The sequence below is a fragment of the Ostrea edulis genome, chromosome 1, assembly GCF_947568905.1.
Source record: "Ostrea edulis chromosome 1, xbOstEdul1.1, whole genome shotgun sequence".
Taxonomy (NCBI): domain Eukaryota; kingdom Metazoa; phylum Mollusca; class Bivalvia; order Ostreida; family Ostreidae; genus Ostrea; species Ostrea edulis.
Genome location: NC_079164.1, coordinates 92,040,255 through 92,056,308, shown reverse-complemented (window position 1 = coordinate 92,056,308; position 16,054 = coordinate 92,040,255). Strand labels below are relative to the sequence as shown.

At 35.1% G+C, this 16,054-nt stretch overlaps 2 protein-coding genes across 3 annotated transcripts; one reads left to right on the top strand and one right to left on the bottom strand.

Annotated features, from left to right (window-relative positions):
- Positions 1-580: 580 nt before the first annotated feature.
- LOC125674292 (uncharacterized) lies at positions 581-8,297 on the bottom strand. The gene is made up of 5 exons (XM_048911420.2): positions 7,933-8,297; positions 4,026-4,113; positions 2,015-2,119; positions 989-1,140; positions 581-755 (listed from the first exon to the last, which is right to left on the bottom strand). Exons 1-5 carry the CDS (start codon positions 8,031-8,033, stop codon positions 680-682), a joined length of 522 nt encoding a protein of 173 aa, XP_048767377.1. The 5' UTR covers positions 8,034-8,297; the 3' UTR covers positions 581-679.
- LOC125674227 (arginine/serine-rich coiled-coil protein 2-like) lies at positions 8,265-15,719 on the top strand. 2 transcript variants are annotated; one of them, XM_048911335.2, is made up of 9 exons: positions 8,265-8,419; positions 8,644-8,857; positions 9,220-9,293; positions 10,401-10,703; positions 11,375-11,574; positions 13,148-13,311; positions 14,151-14,290; positions 14,659-14,784; positions 15,141-15,719. In XM_048911335.2, exons 1-9 carry the CDS (start codon positions 8,348-8,350, stop codon positions 15,399-15,401), a joined length of 1,554 nt encoding a protein of 517 aa, XP_048767292.1. In that variant the 5' UTR covers positions 8,265-8,347; the 3' UTR covers positions 15,402-15,719. The 2 variants fall into 2 exon arrangements, with proteins under 2 accessions (XP_048767292.1, XP_048767302.1); XM_048911345.2 differs by lacking the exon at positions 8,265-8,419 and adding an exon at positions 9,012-9,051.
- The last annotated feature ends 335 nt before the right edge of the window (positions 15,720-16,054 follow it).

Genomic DNA, 16,054 nt, shown 5'->3' with positions numbered 1-16,054 from the left:
CATGTGAATATATAGGAAATATCTTTAATTATGAGCCAAGGTGACTCAGGTGAGCGATGTGGCCCATGGGCCTATTGTTCCCAATTGTCTGTGAATTACAAATGGAAATTAATTTCAGGGAAAATTAAATGGAACCATATGATGTAATGTAATTGTACATAACGTAATGTTCAGGGGAAGTATCTTGATTCTCACAACTTACAATGACAAGAGTCCCATGATTTGGATATACATGTATTTGTATTGAGAATCCCCTATACACTGCACTAAAATCTCACCAAATACGAGAAAGTTTCATTGACAATTTTTTTCATGCCACCATTCTGCCTATAATCCTTGATATTCAAGCATCTTTATAGTAATTTAGATACAATGGCCTGTAAGGTTACAATGTGGCCACAATTGCAGTTTACGTTTTAAATCGGAAATGGTTGGAAAACTCATTAAAAATATTTTTAAGGACACAATGTGCAAGCAATGATCAAAATTTTGTTTTCCTTGGGTCAGGACGGGGTCATATTTGAGTTTTACACGAGAAGTTGCGGCTCCTCAGGTGAGCGGTGTGACCTGTAGACCTCTCTTTTTATTTTATTTTAATTTTTTTTTTATTATTTTCACTTTTAAAAAGAAAAAAATGAACACAATAGGGTTATTTCACAGAGTCTCCACTATGAACTGGCTACCAGTGTACATCATCGTCATCTGTAGAAGATAAGCAGTTAGCTAAGTGACTGTCCACACCAAGCATGGTGAAACTGCAAACAATGAAAGAAAATAATAAATGTCAAATGTACCATTTAGTATATATAAAAATCTGATAGGAGTTCCATACTGTGAGTATGATTCTATCTATTTAGTTGTACATGTACCTACTAATGAGTATATTGAGTATGAAAACCTGCAAAATGTGATATTTTTTCTTACTAAAATGATACAGCTTTAATGTCATTTTGTTAAATGCAGTGACATGCTATACTTTACCCCATACCTTGAATCAAATTCCTTGTTGCACATTGGGCACTGTGATATGGTGCTTTTACTGGGAGATGGTTCGAGTTTTATTTCTGGTAAGGGTGACCTCCCTTTCTTTGCTTGCTGGACTGAAGTTTTAAGCAATTCATCTGTAGTCAGTGTTGTGCACTAAAAATTATAATTTTATTTCTATATATTGTGTAAATGTGTAGTCATCCTTATCAAATATTTCTATCCTGTACACCTGCAGATGACTAAAAACAAGAAATAAATATTTTCATCCACTCACTTAGTTTATAATACTGAAATCATCCACTCACTTAGTTTATAATACTGAAATCATCCACTCACTTAGTTTGTAATACTGAAATCATCCACTCACTTAGTTTGTAATACCGAAGTCATCCACTCACTTAGTTTATAATACTGAAATCATCCACTCACTTGGTTTATAATATTGAAATCATCCACTCACTTAGTTTATAATACTGAAATCATCCACTCACTTAGTTTATAATACTGAAATCATCCACTCACTTGGTTTATAATATTGAAATCATCCACTCACTTGGTTTATAATACTGAAATCATCCACTCACTTGGTTTATAATACTGAAATCAATCCACTCACTTAGTTTATAATACTGAAATCATCCACTCACTTGGTTTATAATATTGAAATCATCCACTCACTTGGTTTATAATACCGAAGTCATCCACTCACTTAGTTTATAATACTGAAATCATCCACTCACTTGGTTTATAATATTGAAATCATCCACTCACTTGGTTTATAATACTGAAATCATCCACTCACTTGGTTTATAATATTGAAATCATCCACTCACTTGGTTTATAATACTGAAATCATCCACTCACTTAGTTTGTAATACTGAAACCATCCACTCACTTAGTTTATAATACCAATACTGCACATGGTATATACAGCTTGTTTAATTTAGACTGAATTCAGAAGTAAGTAAATAGGAAGACATCTGCACTAGCAGTGAATCTCTCTCACAGCATTTAGTTTGTAACTCACATTTTGTGTGAAGTCATTGGGAGGTGGTTTACGTTTCCTGCACAACTGGCACATGGGTGGAAAAGATGAAGTGTCTGTTGACCTCTCCACATCGTCACGCTGCAACTACAAACATTACACCAGTTCTGTATCGACCAGATTTATAAGTGTGACTCTACCCACAGACAGATGTCACGCCAGATTTATAAGTGACTCTATCCAGACAGATGTCACGCCAGATTTATAAGTGACTCTACCCAGACAGATGTGATGTCATGCCAGATTTATAAGTGTGACTCTACCCACAGACAGATGTCATGCCAGATTTATAAGTGTGACTCTACCCAGACAGATGTCATGCAGTGGTTCCTATACCTGTCTACCATGCAATCACACATGGTCATACCTACTTGACATTGACTTGAAAAGAATGGATTTTGTGAAAATTTCCATGGAAATTAATCTCCTGTTTCAATTTGAACTTGTATATATACAATGAAGGTATTGATTTTCAGATAAGAGGTAATGTATATTGTGTAATTTTTGCATCTGTTCAGGAATATTTAGCAGAATTTTCTTAAACAAGAAGCCCTTGGGCCTTAACACAATAACAGTCACCTGAGTATCGTGCTGATCCGCATGATTATATAGTAAGTAAGCTGGTCAAAGTTTCTTCATTATTCATTGTTAAAATAAGACACAAATTTGCAGAAAATCTTAGTAAAACATATAAACTTAGGTGCAATTGTCAATCTAATTAAAATCAGACTTCTTAGATCCGCACCTTATACTCTGCGTAGAGTATACGGCACAGATCCAACAAGCCTGATTTTAATTAGATTGGGGCATTTGTATAATTTCGAAGGAAAACATGTTGGAGACCTATAAGGACTTAAAACTTAAGACTGTGAATCTATGAAAAACTAACTGCACTAAAACAACTTGATGCACAAAACACACCACGTTTTGCTACATTCAACACTTGTGATATCGAACCCGAGCATCAAACTCGATCACAAAAGCAAATCGCAAGTCAAATGTGTCCTATGTCCTTGTTTGATCACATACCTATGTCAACAAATGCGAGTTTGTATCATATAATGATGCCTGTATATCATTGATGTCAACTGATGCATTTCCTGCTGTTTAATTTTACTTTGTGATGTTTCTTGCAATTAGTATGTGCATTCTTATGTAAAATTTGGACCCCTATTTTAGGCCAACTCTTAACTCCCGTTGGTCATGATTTGAACAAACTTCAATCTGCATTACCTACAGGATATACTTGCATATCAATATTAGTAATCAAGGCGCTGCTGTTATAAAGAAGATTTTTTTCAATATACACTGTATTCACATGTAATAATTTGATTTCCTATTCTGGACCCACCCTATCCCCAGGGGCCACAACTTTAATCAACTTGAATCTGTGATACCTGGAGATGCTTGCATATCAATATGACTCATCATGGCCCTGTTGTTGTTATTGAGAAGATTTTTAAATATTATTCCTATATAGCCCCATGTAAAACTTTGATCCCCTATTGTGGCACCATCCTACCCCCAGGGACCATGGTTTAAAGAAACTTGAATTTACACTACATACTACATGTACATATACATCAGGACACTTTCATGTAAATTTCAACTTTTCTGGCCCAGTGATTCTCGAAAAGATCAAATTCCTATTTTTGCCTTTTTTTGATTATCTCCCTTTGGAAGGGGGGGGGGGGTATTGCCCTTCGTTTAAACAAATTTGAATCTCCTTCACCCATGGATGCTTTGTGGCAAGTTTGATTGAAATTGGACCAATGGTTCTGGAGAAGAAGTTGAAAAAGTGGGAAGTTTATGCATGACTCAGGTGAAACCTTAGCGTTTACTTTTGGTACAATTTCATTTACAAGTGTATCATTTATATGAATAGAAATTTTGGTGCTTTAATTTTTGGTGTATTTCATTCATCTGTTAAAAAATCAAAAAATTTCCAGCACCAAACTTACCAGATCTACAGTATTTTCTAAAAGAAACATACCTTTGGGGAGGACACATATGCCGGGAATGGTGTCTGTCTCGTCTGTAGTGGTGGTTCAATTTTTTCAGAATGAATGATTTCCAGTGGCCTTTAAAAAGTTTACAATCATCAAAATAAGAAAAATTTAGTGAATTTGTGGCCCCAGCTTCAAGGCACTTTGTAATGGTAGAATATTAGATACAGCATTATTACTTCAAGGAGGAGCGCGGGTTCGAATCCCGCTCGCGCTGGTAAGTGAGAAAGTTTCCCAGTTTACTTTCGGAAGGTCGGTGGCCTCTTCCCAGGTACATTGTATCTGGGTTCTCTCTTCCACCAATAAAAACTGGGCGCCACCAGATAACTGAAAAATTGTTGAGTGTGGCGGGGAAAAAATTCAAGGAGGAATCGTCGAACTACACTTATTTTGGTTCAAATGCACTTTCTATACAATAGACCTGCGTGTTCAACAAAAATGCTATAGTGACCTTGAACTATGAAATATGACCTTCAAATTTCAATAAAAATCTTAATAACATATAACACTGTGGTACATTTTATTGCTAAAGCAAATACATGTACTGAATTGGATTTATCTTGGATCCAGAAATTTTCTTTTTAGTTTAACCTTTGGACTCGAAATTAATAGAAGTCAACCTAATACCAACATATACTCCAGTGGCAAATCTAAGGGGGAAATATTGGGACTGAAATTGGTGTCCCTTCGATTAAAATTTTTAACAAAAGTAGGTCTGTTTGGGCCATTTTTGGGTCTGCCAACTGCCATCTTCCCTTTATGGCAAAAAAGTTGCAAATTTCATTACTGAACCTCAATAGCTGGTATTTGAGACAACACGTTACAGATAAACATATCCAATACATAAGTTTTGAGATGCATCTGAGTTATTTCCCTTTAAAAGGCATGAATGCACATATGAATACAAATAAATATAGTGCTGTTGTGTATATTACTATCTGCACTAAATTGTACTAGATTGTTCCAGAGCCTCATGTTTATTTCCTCATTGACACCTGTGATCGAGATTGTTCTTATTTTAGTAGAAAGATGACATAATGGTTACATCATTGTCTTTCAAGATTGTACTAGAAAATGAATACACTGAAATTTTTTTGATAGAAAGAAGGCTTTGGTTAGACACTTTCAATGCATTTGGATTTTTTATTTACACTGGGAACTAAGGATTTTTTATTTACACTGGGAACTAAGGATTTTGGAATTAGAACAATAAATCCAAACAGAATCTACACACACAAAAATAGTGACAACTACCATAAGTTAGTATTTTGCTATTAATACCATTTTCTTTCAATTATTAATTGTAAATGAATATTATCAATTCTTTAATTGCCTTTTGTTAGTAAATTCTGCTGCATGTGCTAGATTAAGGGTTTGTTCTGACCCATAACAGAATGTCTTTGTCCCAACCGCAACAGAAATACTGATGTCCGTCCCACTTGACTTTGTGGACGTAATTCCTCAGAAACCACTCAACAGATGTAGTTGATCATATTGCGCCATCATTTTAATTAAACAAATTTTACAGGAGTTATGGGACTTTTGTACATTTTTTGGGGCGGTGAGTACATGGCTACGTTTAGCAATCTTGTAATGGCTGGAAATTCCAAAAAAAAATGAAAGTAGAATGTAAATGTAAGCTTTAAAATATTAAATAAACTTCATTGTTGAAAATACAGGAGGGTATGATGGAACTGCAATGCTTCACACCAGCATACTTATTTCCTTGTATTTTCAAAAATGAGATTCATTTCTTTATAATCAAATACTTGCTTAATGTACGTGAACCTAATTGAGCTATAATCATCACTATCTAATGCTGCAGTAGCCACACTGACTGTAGATCATCTATTATTTTTGGTACACCTTGCCATTTGATTAAGGGGGGAAGGGGGGGGGGGGGGTAACACTATTTGGAAACAAATATTCTGTTTTGTATATGTTGAAAATATATGATATGACCTTTACTCAGAAAATGATATTCTGGCCACTTCATATGTTCAATTTGCAAAATTTTCATGATCAGAAATAAACAAGAGGCCCATGGGCCACATTGCTCACCTGAGCAGCAGTTCCCAGCAATAAACAAGCTTGATCAAGAGCTACATGTATCATTATAATAACAAGCAACCTGGTTCAGAAAAAAAAATTCAAAGGTAAAGACTGAAAATTCATTAATCATCAATCTTAATTGTTAAACAGGTGAGAACCTTCTTGATTTACAGTGTTTATATGGGTATTGTAGGGGTGCATGTGGCAAAGATTTTGATTTTCTTCAATTTTTGAGAAAATTACAGGCTATTGAACTTGGTCAGTTTTGAAGTTTTGAAGAATTATTACACAAAGTACATGATTTGTCTGTTTTTCCCTCCACAGTTTTCAAGTGAGGATCTAATTCTCAACAAAGTTACAAGGTCACATTGACATACTTTGATTTTGGTACCACTTACACAAGATATTTTTTCAACAAGACTTCTATTCATCAAATTTAAATGCTCTTTCACTTGCATTTCAAAAGTCATGGCCAATAATTAAGTTTTTGATAAGACTTCGTAGAACAAAGGTTATTAAATTCAAGCTCACAAGATCAAATGACAGCTGGTATGGGGCCCAAGAGCTGATATGACATATGATATGGATTTTACCAAGTGATATTCTATTCACCATATACTAAAATATTGTATACATACAGTATTAGGTTTGAAGGGAAATCTTTATCTGATGTGGGGTCTGATTTTACATAATCATTATGGTAATTCTATTTATCACATGCTAGTTAATATTTTGCATTTTAAGGTGGCCCACTATACCTTGAAAGAGTTTCTCAAATCAGCACAAAATGAATTAATTATGAAACATATGATGATACATGTAATAAGTATATGTCATTAATTCATTTCTTGTATTTACCTTCTACATTTGTATATGTGTATACTTTCATTTCAGTGGGAATTCCCAGCCATTAAATTCGGTGTACTATGTTTATCAAGGAGTTTTGCATTCATAAGCATGAGGGATTATGCCCATTTATACAATTCATAAAGATACGAAAGGCGAAAACATTGGAAATGCAAATGTATAATGAAATAAATGTTTTTTTCAGTACAAAAGTTAAATTTGAATAAATATATTCTGTTCTGATGGACTCCTAATTATACTAGGCACTCAAGTGGAAACATGAAGTGTAGTGGACAATATATTATTAAAGGGAACTTCTACTGTCTGGTTAGTGAGCTAGCTTTTCTAGTGATGTGGTAGAGTACATGTATATCTGGTTAAGCAACAGCAATCGTGTTCAGACCGCTGTACGTTACAAAAGAGTTAATTGTCAAAGGTTTGATTGATCTGCCCCTAATTTCCCCTAGCTGTTTTACAGGCACAATGTTTGGTTTTTTTAAATGCCTAGTGGGTACATTTTGGAAGTCAAGTGGTATTACAAACAGTAATGACAGAGAATAATCTTATACACAAGTAGCTTTTTAGAATGCCCGGGTTTGAATCCTTGTTGGATAATTTTACAACTAATTTTTCTTAAAATCCAGGATGGATACCTCATTAATATTTGAATGACATAGAAACCATTTCCTGTTAGCAGTTGGTTTATCCACAGGTATCTGAATTTTGATCAATAAATAGGTACAAAAAGAAAAGAGAGAGAGAGAGAAAATACCCTATCTATCCCTTATATAAATACAGATAGGGTATTTTATTCTCTTTTCTTTTTGTATCTATTTATTGACCAAAATTCAGATACCTGTGGTGTATCAAGCATCCTTATTTAGTTTCAAATAATTTTAAATAAATAATAAATACTATAGTGACACCCCCCCCCCCTTCTCTAACATGTCTAATGAATAGACAATTAACATGTCACAATTAGCCTTCTAATTCTACCTGGCTCTAGTTCCTGTCTCTGTGGAAGTCTTTCGGACAGACTGAATTGACGACTTTTCCTCGATAACACCAAGTTTTCGTTTCAAACTGAGTCTCTTCATTTATGATATTCATGCTGCTTTCACTTTATAACTAGTCAAGTGGATCAAACTGTCAAATTATTGCGAAGGGGAAAAAATATTTAAGGATAAGTACAAAATGTAGGCTAATTGATTGCTTTGTTTTTTGGGTTTTTTTGGGTTTTTTTTTTACAATATTAATATGAAAAGGGGTGTTTCTCGACAACATTATGTACAGTATATATATACAAGTACGAAGTCGAAATGTTCATCGAACGAGTAAAAAACTTAATCGATACCGGAAGTAACGTAACCGTGCGGGCGGATATTCTGGTACGGATATACGCACTTGCGAAATGGATCTTTTAGCGAGTTATGATGATGATGGGGATAAATCACAAAGCTCAAATAGTAACAGACAAGACCAGGTATAATTTATAACGTATTTTTAAACAAAATACTCATGTGTTTTGGGGAATACTCTTTTTAAAAATAATGGCAACAGTTCACCTTACCAAGATGGCGACATCAGCCATTTTAACAACGAAAACGGAAGTGAAACGTTGAAACCGTAATATGGTACGTTTTCTACATACGACTATATATAAATTGCTGGGTTTTATTTTTGATTTTTTTTTTATGTGTTTGACAGGTAGAAGTGTCTTCTAGTCTGCAGGCGGAGTGGGAATCGTTTGAGAAAATGATTTCTGGAGATAATGGGGACACAGAGAAGCCTGAATCCGTGCAGGAATTTCTTCAAGCAGGAATTGTGGCGTATCCAGGTTTATTCCAAAACATTGTTGAAAACGAAAAGGAGGAAAGTAAAGAGGATGATAAGAATTCACCAGGATCGTCAGAGGAAGAAGGTAAGAGACCAATAATGTAAATAAAGTATAAATGGCCCTATTTACCTTTAATTATTATATACATACTTTGATATTGAGTTTTGAAGAACTCTTTAAAACATTATTCACATGATGTTCCTTGTTTGATAGCATATATTAAATTATTCTGATACAGTCATGTTCATGGAAGACTCGTTTTGATAAAAGAGCATCAGGTTAGTCACTGAGAGTAACTTTGTGTTGGTAAATGAAACACTTTTTTATATTATATACATCCTGGTATATAGATAAATGTATTGCAACATAAGTAAATTAATTTCTACACGATTTATGATTAAAACAACATATTTTTGAGTAATTTGGTTTTTTTTTTTTCTTTCCAGCCAAAAGTCCCAAAAAATCAAGATCATTTGCTGATGATGTCATGAAGCTGTTTAGATCTGAGTTTGTTGAAAAGGTAAAGAACACAAAAAAATCCTCATTAACAGACTAAATTTTATATAAAAGAAAGAAAAGCATCCAAAAATTTATTTTAATGTCACATTAAACCCGTACAAGTTTTTATTAAATGCTGCCTTCAGACCAGAAAAAACATGCCTAACTAAGATAAAATCAGAGTGCACAACTCTCAAATATTGTTTGTAGGACTCCTGAAAGACTTACTTAGCGGTTGTCTTATCCTTAGGGTAAAATTAAATTGAATGTATTTCTCCATGTCTGAAAGGGTTTACCAGTGCGGTAAGATTATCCCTTGAAATGAAATTAGGTATAGGGTGTTTCTAGCCCCCCTGTCTTAACTTTAGAAAATATGAAAAGAGGTTAAAGGTTATTTTCTTCAATAATCTGACCAACTATCTACATATCAATTAGGTTTACCTTACCATGTGATTGCTGCAAAGAAACACTGATTCAACATAAATTGACGACAAAAATCTCGAGATTTGTTGTCGTTTGGTGGCGTATGGGTAAGTAAACCGAAGAGGAGGTAACCAATGTCGCAATCATTTGTGATGAGATTATACAGTTTCCTGAGCTGGGACAGATTTTATTCCGTTTTCTGTGGACTTTTGACATGTATGTAGTACTATGTACTTCTCGTTTCAAGATGGACATGGGACATGAAAATGATATTGGGAAGCCCATTATAATTTTTTTACCTGGTAGAAATAATAGTTGTTGACATTTCTGAGACATTGGGGAGCCCCAATGAGTTGAAGGGATGATATTGTATCACAATGATATTTTGTTTTAATTGAATTCTGATATTGTATAGTAATATCACTTCTTTTTATCTATGATTAATCAACTTACCCTTAGGTATTTGACCAAAGTGACGTATTAGTACATTGTGAATACATTATCCTGAGTATTTCATAAATGATAGAATATCATTTTTTCTGTTTGTTTTGCAAGAGGTTTAATATTCTTTGGGCTCAAATTACAGATACCTGTATATGTAGTGGGTTCTTAACATAGTTTTCTTAGATGTACATGTATAGCATGATATTTTCAGGTAATATGGAGCAATGTTTTAGAAATTTTTAGTTCTGTTTGTTCTTGACAGGAACTAGATATGCCACCCAGAGCGAGGTCATCCTCTCATTCCTCCCACTCCTCTAGATCCTCCCACAGCAGCAGGTCGGGCTCAGCTTCTCCATCCCCCAACAGAGAGGAGGACAAAGAAGATCAGGAGGAAGAACCAGACCAGGGAACCAGTAAAAAAGAAATCGAAGACAAGAGGAGATCCACAGGGAGTCCATCCAGAAAGAAGCGGTCCAGATCTAGGTCAAGGTCACATCGTAGGCATAGGTCAGACTCGAGGAGAAAGTCTCGCTCTAGTCGCTCAAGATCTAGATCAAAACGTAGGGTATGTTGATTGAATGTGCATGTTTCCTGTTTTATGTTTGATAATTTTAAGGTCTCTTTTGTTCAATGCGAATGCTTTTCCAGTATGAAGTGGTATTTTTATCCCACAAATTTGGAGATCAAAGGGCTTTGTTTTTATCTCTCTGTCTCTTAACCTGTTTAAAATATTTATCCTGCATCATGTTTTAAATTAAACAAGATATTTACCTCATACATCCTGAACGGAAAGAGGAATGTCCAAGTTATGTGACCAATAAAGGTCGTTGACATTAAGGTCAAATTCGTTACCATTTAATGCTGGTGTGTAAGAGGATATGGTGTCTCTCAAATGTATTTTGTTTGAATCACAGGCAATTGTGTCGGCTAATTTGGATACCCTATATTAAGAGGTCTATACCTTTATTCTTTAATAGTGAATTTGAACCCAGGCGATTCAATTGCCTGTGGTTTGAATTGGGAAACAAATGGATATATCATGATCGTTCAGGGTGGATAAGAAATTATTTCATGTTTGACGCAAAAGTCTGTTATGGATGAAACTGTACACTAAATAAGATCAAGATTGGATGTCATCAGAATCAGTCAAATTTAACTCCTTCTAGGATTGAAAAAAAAATTGCATATGTTACTCATTAGAGTCATTGGGAAACTAAAGCAAAAAATGTTTTACAGAGTAGAGAAAGGAAAGACCATTCATCACATAGAAGACGCAGACGAAGCAGATCTCGGGACAGAAAACGGAGAAGGCACTCCTCAAGAGATCGACATAGACACAAAAGAGATAGGCGGAGGAGTCGAAGTCGAGACAGGCACCGCAAAAGGAGCCACAGGAGTAGGTCGAAGCATCGCAGCAGGTCACCACACAAACACAGGTAGATTATGAAAAGCACTTAGTAAATTAAAATCTCAAACTGTAGTAGTATTTCTCTCTTTTTTTTAAATATTGAGTTGTGTTCACCTGAAATCAACCATGTACTGTAAGACTTGCTAGATACAAATGCGGTTTTTGAATCAATTAGCAAAAATAATATGGCTTTGTACCAATTTCTTTGTAAGTAAAATGCTATTTTCTTTTTTTACTGAATATGAAAAGTATACTGATGTAATTCACATAACGAGTTTAGATTTAATCTAGTGATATATTTATCTTGTCTGAAAGCTCGTCAGATGTCCGACTTTTTAAGAACCACTGGGCTAATTTCAGCCAAACTTGCTACAAAGCATTTTTGGATATAGAGGATTCAAGTTTGTTTAAATGCATAGTTGCATCTTTTTTCAAGGGAAGATAATTACAGCTCTATGGGCCAATGTTCATCTATAATTTTTTTTCAAAATGTACAGAATTACTTTAATGCAGCTGAAATAATTTTTAAAGTTATTAACTTTCCCATAATTGCTTGCTTGAAAACATTTGCATGTTAAAGAAAACAACGAGAAGATTATTTAAAAAGCAAATATAGTGAGAATATTTGCTGCTCATGAATCCTGTATAGGCGTCTGTTGATAGTCCTAACATATGTATATAACTCATACACAACTCTAAATTCATGTTTGAAAGAGCATAAAACTACAAATTATTAAAAGGCATTTGATATTTTCATTTCTCTTAAACTTATGGCACTATTCTGTAGTAACAAAATAAACAGATAAGACCACCAATGATCTTACCTATGAAAGTCTGAACTGGACACATGACTGACACTTGATTTATCTTCTGAATATGCATTAGAAATGACTGCTTGTTTGTCAATACCAATTTAAAACCCAAAAATCCTGGTTAAAATGGGTGAAATAATGTATCACATGTCGTACAGTCTCGTAAGTACATACATGCTGTGGGTAGTTTGTATAAGAATATACAAAAAATTGATTAAAACGAATTCTTTTCAAGAGTAAAAGGGGGTCATACTAAATCATATCTAAATGCAAACACTCCTAACTTATGTGGATTCAATGGTTGGTTTTATGTGAGTATAGTCAGAGTCTTATTGTTTTTGTCCTGTAAATCTGTTCAAAACTTTTAACTTTGTTCATGAATTTTAAATGGTGAGTGATAGGGCTCTCATAATCCATATGTGCATTCCCTGTGACAAGACCTTTTTCATGGCACCAAAGTTTTTAACCTTTTCACTGGAGTTTGACCTGCTCTTAAGAATACCTACATGTAACCTATTCAATGTCTCCTGAACTATGTAGGTTTGAACTTTTTTGTATAGGCCAAGACCTTTTATTTATAATCTGGCCTCTAATTCAGAACAACAAGGTCATATTAGTCATTGGTATTGTGTGAATTCAAGTTCAGTTATGTTGTGATCCATTCGAGGCTATAATAGTGGGTCAAAATTATTTAGGGTATAAAGATTGGGGGAGGGGGACAACAGCAGGGCAATGGTGACTCAGGTGAGCGATGTGATCCATGGGTCTCTTGTTTATTTAAACATTTAGATCAGGGAAGAGCCGAAGTCGCAGTAGAGAAAGAGTACATCGTCCTGCACCACCAACAACCAAGCCTGAGGGAGAGAAACATCTGACCTTCAAGGAAAAGATGAGACAGCAGTTGTTAAAAGCCAGCAAATACTTGCAGGCAGGAGAAGGACTAGAAAATAATGGTATGTTTTGACAGTTCTCTCCAAAGAATATTTTGTTAAAGTAATTCAAATGTGCATGTTGTACAGTGAGACTATGTAGCAAGTTAGCTAAAACTTAATTCTATAGTCCCTTGGGGATCCGGGTTAGAGTAGGTCCTTATTACACCTTTCTTGTCATAAGAGGCAACTAAATGGGGTGGTTTTTGAGATGAAACTGCAAATACTGAGGTCCAATGTCACAGCAGATGTGGCACAATAAAAAACCCTCCCTGCTCAAAGGCCGTGAGCACTGGACACGGGTCTAAATGTTGTAGCCCTGTGTCAGTGGAGTAACCAGATTGTAAGTGTGAAACACACGAGGAAAACACTCAGAATATCAACCTTACAGAACTATGTAGTATTCTGAATGGTGTGATATTTCCAAAGCGAAAGTTGTCCAAGACGCACAAACACATTATTAATAAGTGAAGAGTCTGACTGACTGGGAACTATAGCTTTTGTTTTAGATACATGTAAGTTGTATGTGAAAAATTCTAGAACATAGAGTTCCTAAGTTTAATGGGGCAACTGTGAAAAATTGGTATGGGGAAAGGGTCAATATTCCGACTTAAAATACATGACGTACTGATATGAAAAATAAAATGTATATTTTAATGTGCATGGAATTCTGCATGCTTGTCAAATTTTAATGTTGAGTGGGTAAAATACTACTGACAGATATCAGCTGGTTAAGAATGAGTCAGACTGGTGTGGAACCATTTAAACATTTTAGAATGACAAAGAATTTTTGGGGGAGTTGTTTACCTTTTCTAACATCTTTATGAAATTCAGATTGTTAATAAGACATTAATTGAATTTAGGGACTCCAAAGGAGAAACCGAGCAATCTTCCATTAAGTGATGGACACAAAAGATTCTTTCAAGCAATGGCCTTGTCCACCCAGTCTAGTGTGACTCCTCAGGTGGCTCTGCTGCATACGATGGCAGCCATGCACCAAAAGGTAAGTACTTAGTATGAGTATGAATTCACAGGGTGAAGTAACGTAAGATAATGCACAAAAAAAAATAATTATGCCTTCAGAATTATTATATGCCTGACTTTTGACAGGCCTTATTGTGGTATGGGCTTTCCCATCCATCTGTCTGTTAGTTTCAAAGTATGCGTCAGGTACACACAGTTCCAGACTGGAGTATCATGTATCCTAGTGAGTCAGGTACACACAGTTCCAGACTGGAGTATCGTGTATCCTAGTGAGTCAGGTACACACAGTTCCAGACTGGAGTATCGTGTATCCTAGTGAGTCAGGTACACACAGTTCCAGACTGGGGTAGTGATGCACTTTGTTTTTACATTTGATTATGGTTGTAGGCTCAAGAAATGACTGGGGTTGCTGTACCGAAGTATTACAACCCAGCAGCTGTCAATCCATTGAAGTATGCAGAGCAAGTCCAGAAAAGGAAATTACTATGGTCCAAAGCTAAGGAGCACAAAGAGGTGTGTTTTAAAATATAGGATCTTCAGATGACTATTGTTGCCACAAGTCTCTCCGTTTAAATTCAATATAATCTTCTCCATCAAAGATTGGAGTATGTAGATATCACGGTGTCTATATTTCTGTTCCACTTTGTGTCTTGTTCAGAATTTTGTAATATTGTCATAATGGTAATACTGTAGATGTTCACAGATGTCAGACATTATCAATGTCATGATCCTGAATCAAGATCGTATAGATAAGGTCATTGCTATCAACTAGTTTGAATATGCCCTGTAAGAGTATATCTTCCAAAGCCAAGAATATGCAACATGAAGCAGACATGAAGAACATCAAACATTTTTATTCTGTATTTTAGGACAAGGAAAAGGAATGGCAGCATACAGCATTTAATCAGGATGACAGTGGAAAGATTGCCACAAAGTTTAGAAAGTTAATGGGAATTAAACATGAAGGTGGAGAGGATGAGAACGCATCAGAACTGACAGAAGAACAGATAAAGAAACGAGAGGAGTTCTTTTCTAGACTGGACAAAGACTATGAGTTTGCTCGCATGACAACACACACTCAGAGGGGAGTGGGTCTGGGATTCTCCTCACAGGGTATTCAGCCTCCGTGAGGTGTGGCAATGTTCATTTGTGATAAGTGTGCTTGTTTTGACTGGAACTTGTGTAACAGTTGTGAAAGAATTATCTATATAGTTTGATGCAGTAATAGTGTGACCTCAATCCTTTCAATTAAAAACAAAGTTAGACCCTCTAACATATGTGGACAATGTACAACAAATAGTGGAGTCATTTTGAGCAATAGTTACCTATTAAACCAGAAAACTTGTGTGAAGAACTGTAATATTTATTGCAGAATGACCAATGAAGTGGATGTATTGGTTCTTTCTTGAAGAAAGTTTTGTTATACATTAAAATTTGTTTTATATGAATCTAATGTGTTGCAGATATCTAAGCGCATTTTAGGTTGTTCGGGTGAAGTTTGTTTCAAACTCTTCACATCCTCTAGTAACTCCAGAACCAGGCAGTCTAGGCTATTGCTTTTTACCAGACTTTATAAAGGCACCCCATGGGTGATTGGGATTTTAGTCTCATCAATTGAAAGTTAGCATGTTCAGAGATGATGATATTGGAAATCGTCTTGTAATGCCTATTGACGTATATTTTCTAACCACGACTGGAGAATCTGCAATAGGAATGATGAAGTTAACATGGTGGTCTGTGGTGAAATTCTGATGATTTATTGCACTACTACTGAAGTTTTCAG

Bases quoted from the DNA above. Each gene is read 5' to 3' on its own strand.
- LOC125674292 (XM_048911420.2), bottom strand. From the start codon at position 8,033: ATGAAGAGACTCAGTTTGAAACGAAAACTTGGTGTTATCGAGGAAAAG. The intron at 2,120-4,025 runs GTATGTTTCTTT...TAATGTTTGTAG, and splicing joins CATATGTGTCCTCCCCAAAG to TTGCAGCGTGACGATGTGGA. The intron at 756-988 runs GTATGGGGTAAA...CATTGTTTGCAG, and splicing joins AACAAGGAATTTGATTCAAG to TTTCACCATGCTTGGTGTGG.
- LOC125674227 (XM_048911335.2), top strand. From the start codon at position 8,348: ATGGATCTTTTAGCGAGTTATGATGATGATGGGGATAAATCACAAAGC. The intron at 14,291-14,658 runs GTAAGTACTTAG...TTATGGTTGTAG, and splicing joins TGGCAGCCATGCACCAAAAG to GCTCAAGAAATGACTGGGGT. The intron at 14,785-15,140 runs GTGTGTTTTAAA...TCTGTATTTTAG, and splicing joins AAGCTAAGGAGCACAAAGAG to GACAAGGAAAAGGAATGGCA.